Genomic DNA, 12808 nt, shown 5'->3' on the forward strand with positions numbered 1-12808 from the left:
CTATATATAATAGAATAAAACAAATTATTTTCAAAACATTTCTTTATGTTTTATTCAGATTTTGAAACAATATCACTCTTTTTTATTTGACATTTCAATACAAAACCATTTTAATTGCTCCAGTTTACCATAATAAGAGGTTGATTAATTAAGTAAAGCCTGGGAGGTGCTCTAATATTATGCAGTTGTTATTTTATATAGACTTTGGCCGCCAACCATTAGTATACCGGACGATTGCGAGGCTAACGCTAACGATATCTCTGGCACTAGCAGTCTCTCTATAGACTGTTGCCTTCATATCCAGACTTGTACCTCTATAACTCTACGTCTGGTTTTCTTTTAATAATTAGCAATATAAAGACCAAAAACAATACGTGTGAATAATTTGAAAGAAGTATCTACTCTTTCATTGAAAGCAATATTTCTTGACACTAAATCGTTATAAACTGTAAATTTTTTTGTTACGTGTAATCGGTTTAAATGCTGGAAAATTTTTGGATGCAATAGAGTAATTTAAAAGATTTTTTACACTCGCGATTATCGAATGACCTGGATACAAATTCTTATACAAAAACTGTGCGAATCGAATCAAAAACTCAAAATATGTGGATATAATAATATTACATATCAATGCCCTATTTGAAAATATTTGTACCGTATTGTTATAACTGAGTATTCAACATAATAGAATCATATGCATTGACTATAATGTCGGTACTCCTTGAATCTAAAAGGTCAATCTTAATCTTTTCATTTAATGTATTAAGTAAGCTTAAAAAACGAATTCATAATGCTTGTCGAATAAAAACCAACTTGGTTTATCTTTCTCAATAATAAACCAGCTTCATTTGAACAACTGGACTCACAGTATCTTGGCGGGTTGTATATAATGATTATTGATATGTTATAATAAAATTATTAAATTTTTTAGATTTGTTTCAAAAAATTCTATTATAATTGTTGACAAATCTAACGTCGACGTTTCTCACTTACAGTTTATTTATTTTTATATGTGAACAGGTGTTTTAAGCATATAAATGTGATAATCTAATCTTCTACAAAATGAATAACGTACGTGGATACATATAGAACATGTATTTCTTATTATTATTATTTGAGGTATATTAAAGTTTCTCTTTTGATGCTATTGTTAACTGTGATGAATAAAACTATGAGGTTTGGTTGTTTGTGTATAGAAGAAGTGCTCGAGGGATAGCGACACGCGAAAAATATCATTTGCTTTTCAAATTTGGACCAGTAACTTATTAGACAAATTGCAATGCAATACACAAATTTGGATAAAATTGCGTTAATTACAATTCAAAAATGAGATGTTACCAAAGATGACTAGAACAAGATTCCTGACTCTTTTAGTATCCATCGGACGCGATTGTCGCTGCGCGTGAACGAAAGTCGAACCAATTTGTATACTGGTAATTTGATGATGAAGGCTAGGTGGCGAAAGGTGAAGCATTTTTTTTTCAATATCCTTGTCGGTCCTGCCATCTGATTTTCAATATCCTTGCACGGTGTGGCCATCTAATTTTTAATATCCTTATAATGTGGTGCTATCTAGTTTTCATTTTCTTCTGGCGGATTATGCACGATAAATCGATTCTGCTCATAACCAGTTTTATGCGCATTTAAGTTATTAGATGGCAGCACTAACCGTTGTAAAGGTGTCGTGGGCAGAATGTACGAAAAAGCTGGAAGTCAAGTATCTTGTTCTAGTCATCTTTGATGTTACGTAACACGTATGACAAGTATTTCTATAATAACAAGCTTTCCTACCGAGATTTATTTTTATTTTAATACACCGTACAGTATCCATTCACCGTGAGGGTTCCATTAACTGCTCACTTTTCACATGGAAGTTATTTTTTTTTTCATAACAAAACACACTTCACGAAAACCATTGTCGCGTTACTGAAGTATCGGTCACAATATTATTCAAAAAGCGTTTTTTGTTATGAAAAAAAAAAAAAAACAAAAATGAAAAGTGAGCGGCGAATGGAACCCTCACGGTGAATGGGCATGTATTTGATTGTTATGAACGGGACCTGTGTCTGCGGCGGAAGTTACCGCGGCATTGATATTGGTCATGTTATGTCAACAAACTGATCCTGTCGCGATTTCTTGACGAACCTTGACCTTCCATGCATGTCCCTAATATACTTTTTTCAGAAGACCATTGAAAACCACATCTCCTTCCGGATATATCACAAATAAGAACAAACACACATTTGGATCCCCAATTTGATACGCGCACGGCAACATCAAGAATAATCATTCGTATAACAATCGAAATTCTGTAGCTAACGGCATCGTGGATAAAAAAAACAATTCAGAAGATCATTGGCTCTGTATCGTACGTTCTATTTTTAATAGTTTGTAAGTTAGCTTATCTATAAATCACTTGCAAGAGCTTGTGCTCTTTATTAAAAACCTTTACTCTATAGAAAAGTGCTTACTCTTTTGGATAAAAAAGAAGAAATATTGTATTATTATGTAAAAATAATAATATAACTGAGTATATCATTTATTGTTGCGAGCAGAGAACAATACATTGGCAGATTTGCATTCGGTTATAAATGCATTCTCGCTCTTCAACAAGTTGAAAAAAAATATTCGTAAATTTCAAGTTGTATCAGTAACACAAAGGTAAACGATGTTCAAGATTTCCTTATCATCTGTTTGTGAAAGTTTCATAAATTTTCAAGAATGTTTAAAATATTAATTTAATTAAACTAAAAACAAATGTTAAATACAACATATCAAATGAATAATAGATTCAGAATATATCGAATTTCAGTTTTTTATAGAAATTTTCACGTGGGTGCTTTTATGCACATCCGCAACAACATAGAAACATTAGACCACATGAAGTAAAGAGTTTACTTTTCTCATGAGATTTACACGACAAGACCAAAGCAAAAGCTTTTGTTTCTATGATCAATGTGTTATGTTCACCTCATAAATTGCAGCCACACTAAAGTGCTATATAAATTGAGTCTACTAAATACTGATTTGTATTTGTGAAGTTACAGTCATAGTCATACAGAGTACAATTAATAATATTAGGATATTTTATTAATTCAAATTAATGAATCTCGCATCGTTACTAAAGTTTCTTAAGATCTATTTAAAGAAACATGAAACAATAAATAATGTATTAAGGCACTTTTGAGGCAAAAATATTTTTCGCTGTGTCGTACAGTCTTGCACTGCTTCCTTGGCTATTGCATTGTTGTGGTAAATTTAGGTGTGTGTATGATTGTGTATATGAAAATGGCTATTGCAGTTTGTGGAACCCGTTTGTTGTGCTATGTTTCAGCTATTGTACTTTATGGAGGATGATCTGAATGCAGTGAATTACTTTAAATATACCCATTTAACAAATCATTACAGCAAATATATACGCAATTAAGATTAAAATTAAGAATAGTTTGTAACGCACTCTGACATGAATACAAACTGCATACAAAGAAATCCGATCGAGTTTTTTTTCTATAAGCAACATAATACGATTAACGCAATCTAAGCAACGAAGTCTAACGGTCGATTGAATCCACCCTTTCGATTCATGTACTGTCTATATTTTCGTTTTAAAATTACGTGTACTTCTCCTACGTTGTTGCCTTCCACTTTCTTACCTTTGGTCGTGTCAAACCCGCAGAAACCCATTGTTTTTAACATTTCCTGCTCATCTGGTGTTTTACCTTCGAGATCAGCTTCAGTTATTATTGGTTTCGCATGAAATCGCCTTGACGATGATGATTGAGGAGATTTATCTCGTCCTCTGTCGTACGACCTCGATCTGCAAATATGAATTTTGCTTAAGCATTTTCTTCCATTTTTTGATGTAGAGTACAACTAAAAATATTAATAGCATGAGAATTGCAGTTCCCCCACTTTTTTGACGAATTATTGTTTTATTTATATCAAAAGTATTAATACCCCTTATCATAAAACAACCTTTAATTCAGCGGTTCCAACCAAGGGGAATGCTAATAAAACTAACAAACCCTTCTTAAACCTTCATTTGACTTATATTTTTGTATGACATATTTCTTTATTAAACATTGACAACTAAAATGGAAGCCCTAACATTGTACTTGGTCCCAGGGCCCCCTTAATCCTGAATCCGGACCTGTAATCGTGGCATGCACAAATTGCACTTCGCTATAAACAATTTATTATTTTTTAAATTATGGCACACATCAAAGGAAATCTAGCGAAAAGGTGACTTTTCTGCACGGTTTTGCTATTCAGGAATCAGACCACAGACTGACGGACATAACACTTTGAACAAATTTCCAATTAAATCGTCGTTCGATTGGTTATTATTGTCGTAAGATAATAACACTAGCAGCATCTGCTGCCCTGTTCGCGCTGCGTCTGTTATTCCGACATCAGCGCTAGCGTACGTGCATACGTCAACTTGGAAATACAATATAGAGATAAGTGACTTTTCACCTACGCACACTAGTAAACGTGTAAGCCCGTGTAAAGTTGCTTTTGTTTCCTCCAAACTGTAAATCATCGCATCTCGTTGCTTCGACTTTTATCACTTTTTAACATTTTTGGCCGATTTTGTTCAGCAGCTTCTTCCGATTTCTGATCACGAATGAAACCATTCATTCAGAAACAAATTTAAAACACATAATGAGTGTGCAACTGAATATTTTTCTAGCTGCTAAAATAAAGCATTGCAAACGAAACAGCCATTTGTAAATATTTTCCTCAACTAATGGCACTAACACATTCGTACGTAAAAAGGTCTATATGTGTGAAATTGCATTAACTCGCCCCAGACGGTGTTTTCGTGCGATGACTTATCAGATTGGAAATTTGAAATGATCGTTTTTTTTTTGTAGCGATAAAGTTTTGCTTCAGTGATATCCTGTTAGTTTCATATCCCGTAATGTAGAACGTGAGTATAAAAAAAAACTCGTCAGGAGTCGCAATCAGTGTGTCAATTTTTTACCATCGTGTTCCAGAAGAACCACTAATTCCGCAAGCAAAAATGTATGCTCTTTTATTTACTCAAATTTTCACTTCGCCTGAAACAGCTTAACATTCCTGAAACATAGTTTACAACTCCAAAGGGAGGAAAATTGGAATTAAATAGAAAAGTAAAAATTTTCGATGGCGAAATCGCTTTTTCATTATGATAATGGGTCCGCGTCTTATCTCTACGAATTAGTAATCGCTTCAATAGAACTTTACACGCCAGATTCCACTAATACAGTCCTAGCCGTGTAACCGTACGAAGTCGATTTGTTTTCAACAATAAACCAGCTGATACTCGGTTTCGAAAAATATTCCAGCTTGGGCGGGATTCTAGTTCATTTGAGTTGAATATATTGACAAACCTTGTTTCAATGGACAAACAAACAAAATAAAACTAAAAATCGGCTTGCAACTTTATTAAAAGTTCGGGGAAGGAAGATTTTTTGTTGTATTTTACTTACCAGCAAAAACATGTATTAGTGAAATCAACCACTACTATTAGTGCAAATATTAAGGTCTATTAGCTCAAAAAAAAAACTATCAATAAATCTTTTCAATATTCGAATGCTATTTTACTACTATCAATCAATTGGACATTCTTTATATTCAAAATAAGCCAACAGGGAGGAAATTTATATGTCAAAAAACAATTAAAGGTGTCATAACTTTCCCGAGTAATCTGACGCTTGTCTAGAGCTGCTTCCTAATTTAAAAAACTCAATTTTGCTCGGATATTGGCCTTAACATTAACGTAGATGAACATTTGTCTACGATATGAGACTTTCTCGTAAAATATCTCCGGCCGAATTTGAATATCATTTCAATATTTTTTTTCCAATTAATTTATTTTGTCAGCCATATCATCATCATCATCATATGTAAACTAGTCTCATAGTTTTTCAAAAGCTATAGCTATATAAAAGAAAATTATTGTTTTGTGGTTTTAGCCTCAGGGATTTAAAATACTGTTTTAACCCCTAAATGCGCACAACGTTGAAAAATCATCTAAAAGCATAAAATCTTTCTTCAACAGGTTTACTGCTATAAAACTAACAAATATGCATAAAAAAATTGAAGGATTTACTTTGCAATGTGAAAATATGACCATGTTTTTTTTCAAAACAATACTGCGACTTTATCGCAGAATAAAGTCGAAACAATTACTTTTGTTAACAGAAACTTTAAAGAGGACCTTTTGTTAGCAAAATTTCTGATAATTCAGACATTTTCACTTACCACTAACCTTATATTAAAATTTATTTTCAAAGACTGTCAGCACCAGACGGAAATCTCGCCATGTTTTTTTTTTCGTTTCCGAGATTTTGACAGCAAAAACAAAAACAAAACATTCAAATACAGTACTTCCAGCTGTTAAGTTTTCTTCGTTAGAGCCTAGAGAGCTGTTCTGATTAATGATAATTCGAAAAAAAAATTAAAAAATACATGCATTTTAAAACGTTATTAGTAATGTTGTTTTAAAACAACATTGCGCATTTAAGGGTTAATGTATGCCGAGACATTGTAAAGTCAATGACTTCGCATTGTTGATTATAGAAATCCGTCATGCTATTTATCGGTCTACTTTTGCATATTGAGAGCAAATAAACCACGATTTCGATGTCCTCGAGTTGGTGCATGAAAGATTAATTTAGAAAGTAGTTCTGCTGAGTCAACTCGTTGCGAAACGATTTTGAAGTCATAGCGTACTCTCGCAAAATGCTGCTTTTTTAATGTTTGAATGTCAACACATAACATATATACAACTCTGAACAAAACTCTGCAACGAATGAATGCCCAAGCTATCGCATTCGTTTTTCGCTGTTCCATCCTACATTGATTTTCAAGTGCATCGTTCGAATAGTTCGCTCCAATACACAGTGGTTTAAAACGCGAAAAACGTGATCGTCAGTCTTTTGAGTATAAAAATGCCATTTAAATGCTACAGTGTATTCAACAAAGTTTTTGTAGATCTTAAGGAGCATAAAAGTGAGATAAATTTTTTTTTATTTACTTATCAAATCAAAACTGAAGACTTCGTAGTGCATTTTTTTATCTGAAATGTCCTAAACCCTATGGAAAAGTTGAAAATTCTCCCAAGGTATGTCGGCAGAATGATGTATTTTTTAAATATAAAAAAATTTCTAGTACATAGTAGGCCTCTAAAATCACTTCAGAAAAAGTTATTTGTTTTTTTGATTTTTAGAAACTTTAAGGATGTCTGTGTATGAAACTACCTGAATGTGGTCGATTTTCAAGAGATAGAACCAAAGTGTCTCCAGCAAAGTTTTTCTACATAAGATTGTCTACAACTTTGCTGAAGACTTCGTTCTAATTTGTTATGTGAATAAAAAAATAAAATTTTTATCTCACTTTTAGGTGAATTAATCAAAAATTTATTTACATCAAAAGATGCTCCTTAAGATCTACAAAAACTTTGTTGAATACACTGTAGCATTGAAATGCCATTTTTATACTCAAAAGGCTGACGATCACGTTTTTCGCGTTATAAACCACGGTGCAATAGTTTGAACATGCAACAAAAATCTGTTTTTTTTGCTTCAATGACCAGGTAAAAAGCTGATCTTGAATCTACCAGAATCAAGTTAAGACAGGACCGCATTCAAGAGACCTTTTAAGTGGAAATTCAGTAACAATTCACAATCAACATCAATAGCAGAGCTGGTAGCGACTGAGTGACTCAAAAATAGGAACTTTAGAGACCAAATGACTGAAAAAAGAGACCAAAAAGAGACCATAAAGGAACCGAAAAGAGACCAAAAAGTGACCATGAAGAAATAGTAGGAGGGTGGTATTCAAGACAAGACCGCATGTCGTTGACTACCGTATTCTTATATTCCATTAAAACAAATAGTAGAGGGACATGCAACTCCAGTATTTGTTGCAATTTTATCTAACAGTGCATTTCTGAATGCTGAGACGTTAAAACGTTATAAATAATAATATATATTAGAAGAATGGATCCTTTGTTTGTAACTGCACTACCAAGACAATCATTTAATTTAGCGAATTGGGTAAAATTTTCCTATCTAAGCAAAAAGCAAACTCAACGAAACTATCTGAAATTGGAGACCAGAACGATTCAAGCAAAAATTTTAAGTTTAAAAATTGTTTGACATTAAATAGATAAAGCTCATGCTAGGTTAGCTCCAGCCCAGCTTTGAACAATAATTAATAAATAATATAAATGACATATATGGATGAAACCTTATTTATATTGGCATCCCCGCTTCCCAGGTATTCGAATTAGAAAAGCATTTGTTCGTAGTTTGAAATGACAGGACAAATATTAGAATTAACAAATTCGATGTATTCCGAGAATTGCGCTTATAGATCATGTTCATGTGTCGAGATATTGCGAAGATTCTCAATATATTCGTTTTAGCACTAGACGAAACTGCTAGCAAATTACTATAGCTGTAAACCTTTATTACAAAAATCCGTATCGTCCGTATGTCACTGGTGCGGTTTTGGAATCAAAATGATGGGGTGAAATGTTCGAACGGTACGTTTTATACCAAGGCTTCGTCAGATAATTATAAAGAAGGTGGAGCTAAGTAGATGATGGAATGGTAAGGAAAATTTTTTCTTGAAAGCTGCGCCGGTTGCTGTCGTAATATTAACACCAGCACGAACATGCAGTTATGCAAGGTTTTTTCCGCTAGCAACAGCATTTTGTAAAACAGAAAATTCAATTAACCGCTTCTATTTTAAAACTTCGAGGCACCAAAAGGTGCCAGTTGCCGATTATTCTCGTTTACTGGTTATTCCGTCCAGAATTCCAGTCATTTTAGTATATTGCAGTAGCCATGTATTACTTACAGCCACCAGCATTACGGGTGAAACCGGCACGAGATGACCGGTACTCTTTTGTCTTTACTCCTTTCAGCTGCTAACACCTAGCGTCCACATGTCACTGATGCGGTTTTGGAATCAAAATGATGGGGCGCCGACCGCTGCCGTAAAATTAACACCAACAAAAAGATGCATATTTGCAAGGCTTTATCCGCCAGCAGCAGCATTTTGTAAAACAGAAAATTCAATTAGCCGCTTCTATTACACAATTTCGAGGCACCAAAAGGTGCCAGTTGCCGAATATATCCTTGTTTTTGGTTAGTCCGTCCAGAATTCTTTCAAGATAACGGCCGTATGTAACCGGTACGGTTTAGTAATGAAACTGGTGGGGTGAAATGTTCGAACGATACGTTTTATACCAAGGCTTCGTTAGATAATTAGAAAGAAGGAGGGGCTACATAGATGATGAAATGGTAGAGACAAATGTTCCTTGAAAGCTGCGCCGGCCGCTGTCGTAATATTAACACCAACACAAACATGCATTTTTGCAAGGTTTTTCCGCTAGCAACAGCAACTGGTAAAACAGAAAATTCAATTAGCCGCTTCTGTACCAAAATTTCGAGGCACCAAAATGTGCCAGTTGCCGATTATATTGTTGTTTTCTGGTTAGTCCGTCCAGAATTCCAGCCATTTAAGTGTTTTGCAGTAGCCATTTACTACTAAAAGCCACCAACATTACGGGTGAAACCGGCACGAGATGACCGGTACTCTTTTGTCTTTCCTCCTTTCAGCTGCTATCACCAAGCGTCCGCATGTCACTGGTGCGGTTTTGGAATTAAAATGATGGGGCGCCGGCCGCTGTCGTAAAATTAACACCACCAAAAAGATGCATATTTGCAAGGTTTTTTCCGCTAGCAGCAGCATAAATAGCGGAAACAGAAAGTGACAACAACAATAACAACAAAGTCAGATCGATTGTATCCGTTAGTGTCGACTGTGCTTGGGAAAAGAGGTAGTGATTGGCTGCGCGGTATGATTTAGACAATCGATATTGATTACCAATTTTTCAATAGTGTATCTCAAAAAATAGTTACATAAATTTAACCGTAAAAGAATTTCTGATCGATTGATGCCAAAACCTCGAAAACCTGATTATAGATGACTGCAAAATAAGCGCTCAAAACCTGACCACTTTTCCCTGGTTGAATTACTAGATTTTCAAATTCAGGGGCCTAACTTCGATATAGACGTTAGTCAACGTCAAAAAAATCTATTGATATCGTAAAAAAATTTGAAAAAGACACAGTAAGTTTCTATTTCGGCAAGAATTTATATCATATTAGTTTGTCTCTTAAATTTTCGCCCCTGGGACAACTTTAAACGAGGATTCACATCAAATATTTTTACATTGAAATTGGTTATTGTCATATAGAATTCATCATAATCCGAGTTTGTGTTAGAACGACTCCTACACGTTCAAAAGAAGCAGAAGGCAACAAATACCCGTACACCCACCGATATTATATGGGTGCATGTGTCGTTATGCAAGAGCAGGGCCTCCCCGTTATAAAATTTTGGCCTCAGTTTTGGCACAGACGAGCCACTCGAAGACGATTTCTTTATCCCGAAAAATAACAATTGATTTGAAGTTTTGTTTATTAGGCAGTAATGCCACTGATGTTGCTAAAAACAAGCGTACACACTTATTAGCAAAAACAAAAGCCGTTTTTACGAAAATTAGTTGCACGGTTGTGTCTGTGGCTTTAGTATATGATGCACAGTTGGGTGAGTCAACTCAGCCCAATCGAAAATTTGAAGTAACAGAAGCGTGAACGAACATTTAACACTTCAAAATTTAGTTCCACCTTAAAAGGCAAGTTGAAATGAGTCGTAGTTAGAAAAAAATCAAAATGATTGACGGGGTAAACCTTTTTTCGATAACCAAAAAGCTCAGTTAAAGTTTAGACAAATATTATAAAAAGTGCTCAGTCCCCCTAATCCCCACCGATGCTAACAGCTGTTAAGAAACAGCAAAAGATGCTTATCCGGCTAATTAAATTTCTTTATTCCACCAGCTCACCTCGTTTTGACCTGGAGTCGCTCGAACTGCTGTCAAAACCTTTCTTTATTCGCTTGAATTTGACTCAGAATTGACCTGGAAGCGCCTGCAAAACAGACAGGTTCACACTGTAATTTTTGTCAGTTTTGCGAGTGGATTCACCAATACTATTACATCGTATCTGTCATAACACGCGGGGGATACTGAAAACGACCAGTAAAGCACGACATGTACTCAATAGAACAAGCAAAACATATTTTCCATTTCGTAAAATATTTGAACCCAACGGTTTGCATTTGTGGTCCCATTTGTGGTCCCCGTGGCTCTGTGGTTAGCGATGTCGGTCGGCTAGCTCTCCCACACGGTTGTGATCGTTCGATTCGATTCCCGATCGAGTCGAGGATTTTTTCAAGCAGGAAATTTTCTCGACTTTGCACTGGGACACGGTGTATCGTTGTACTTATCCTACACATACAAAATGTGCTAAAAACAATATCGATAACGAATTCTCTCAACTAATCTGTTGATCAGTATCAGTATTTGTCACAATATAGTCAATAGTATTAAAATTATCAGCAGGTGGTGTCATAAAGCTTATCTCAACTGGTGATTCGTCATAGTCGTTCCCCTTTCCAGCTGGTTCGTGACGTTCGCTATAACAAACGCACATTCCTTGAGTTTTTTGAAAAGAATTAAAATACATATACTTAACTGGATAGGGGGGCCGTTGCCCCCCCTTAGTCCACCGGTGGAAGAGTGACAGCATTCAATTGCCAACAATTGTGTTTTAAACAGATGTTGGCGGTATAGCGAGACCGTTTTTTTGTATTAAAATCTTCAATTTCCCCAAAGAAAATACCAGTCGGCCAGGTACTCAAAAACAGCGCAGTTTCCTTGGTATACCACGGTGAAAGCACGACGTGGAATACGCGAATTCCGCCTACAAGCAACCAACATTCGAAGGAATCATTGCGATCGCCCGAGTGCAATCGTTTACGATTTTTTTGTGAAACACTCGCTATATGTTGCCCGCTCTGCCTACAGCAGGCAATAACGTTTGCGGTAAAAAATGGACTTTTTCAGATAGTGATAAAAAAAATCAAGACAGATAAATGAGTTGGATAAATTTCCCATTAATGGTAATCATATTATCTTATTTGCAAAAAAATTCGACGTCCTTGCGAGCGGACTTCCGGCAGTTAAACGGAACATTCGCCATGGCGGACGAAAACATGCGTGTAGGCATGTTTTTAAGCTCTTTCTTCGTTTTTTTTTTTATTAATTTCTCCTCCGTTTTCGCGACAAAATTGTTGGGATAGATCTTGCGCTTCAAGTTTGCCCAGAAATTTTCGATAGGACGCAGCGGGGGACTTTGGGCGGATTCGCCGATTTCGGTACCATATTTAGCCACTCCATCTCCTCAAACGATCGCTTCGAGTAGTGGGCCGACGCCAAATCTAGCCAGAACACCGTATCTTCGCCCTTATGGTATTTCTTGATGAACGACGCAACTTTTGGCAGGCACTACGTACTATAAATTTCCCCATTCACAGCCAGCCCGGAGCGAAAGAAGAGTAACTTTGACATCCCTTTCTCGCTGATTGTCAGCCACAGCCGCATCTTCTTGGAGAACTTGGTCTGTAAAATAAACTCCACCTCGGTGCTCACTTCCTTCGTGGGGGAGGTAAAATACGAAGTGCCCTGCTAATCGTTGCCATCCAGGGCGAGATAGGTCTCGTCGTAAATCACCACTGTCACGTCGCGATTCGCCGGGAAAATCGCTTTGACTATCTTATTCAACCGCTGTCGCTGCGTCATTGCCTGCAGCTCCGAGACCAGTGGACAAGACTGCCGCTTCCTGACATGTATGTCCATGTTCTCCAGATACTTGTTCACTGTTTTACTGCATGCACCAACCTCCCG

General features: G+C 35.8%; 1 protein-coding gene across 2 annotated transcripts in view; it reads right to left on the minus strand.

The window, feature by feature from the left end:
- Positions 1-1975: 1975 nt before the first annotated feature.
- The window catches only part of LOC129732824 (U4/U6.U5 small nuclear ribonucleoprotein 27 kDa protein), a 49255-nt gene continuing 38422 nt past the window's right edge, over positions 1976-12808 (minus strand). For both annotated transcript variants that reach the window (XM_055694105.1, XM_055694104.1), the window contains exon 4: positions 1976-3817. In XM_055694105.1, coding sequence (XP_055550080.1) covers positions 3538-3817 — 280 coding nt within the window. In that variant the 3' untranslated portion in view covers positions 1976-3537. The remainder of the gene's footprint in view (positions 3818-12808) is intronic.

This window comes from Wyeomyia smithii, chromosome 3 (assembly GCF_029784165.1).
Source record: "Wyeomyia smithii strain HCP4-BCI-WySm-NY-G18 chromosome 3, ASM2978416v1, whole genome shotgun sequence".
NCBI lineage: Eukaryota > Metazoa > Arthropoda > Insecta > Diptera > Culicidae > Wyeomyia > Wyeomyia smithii.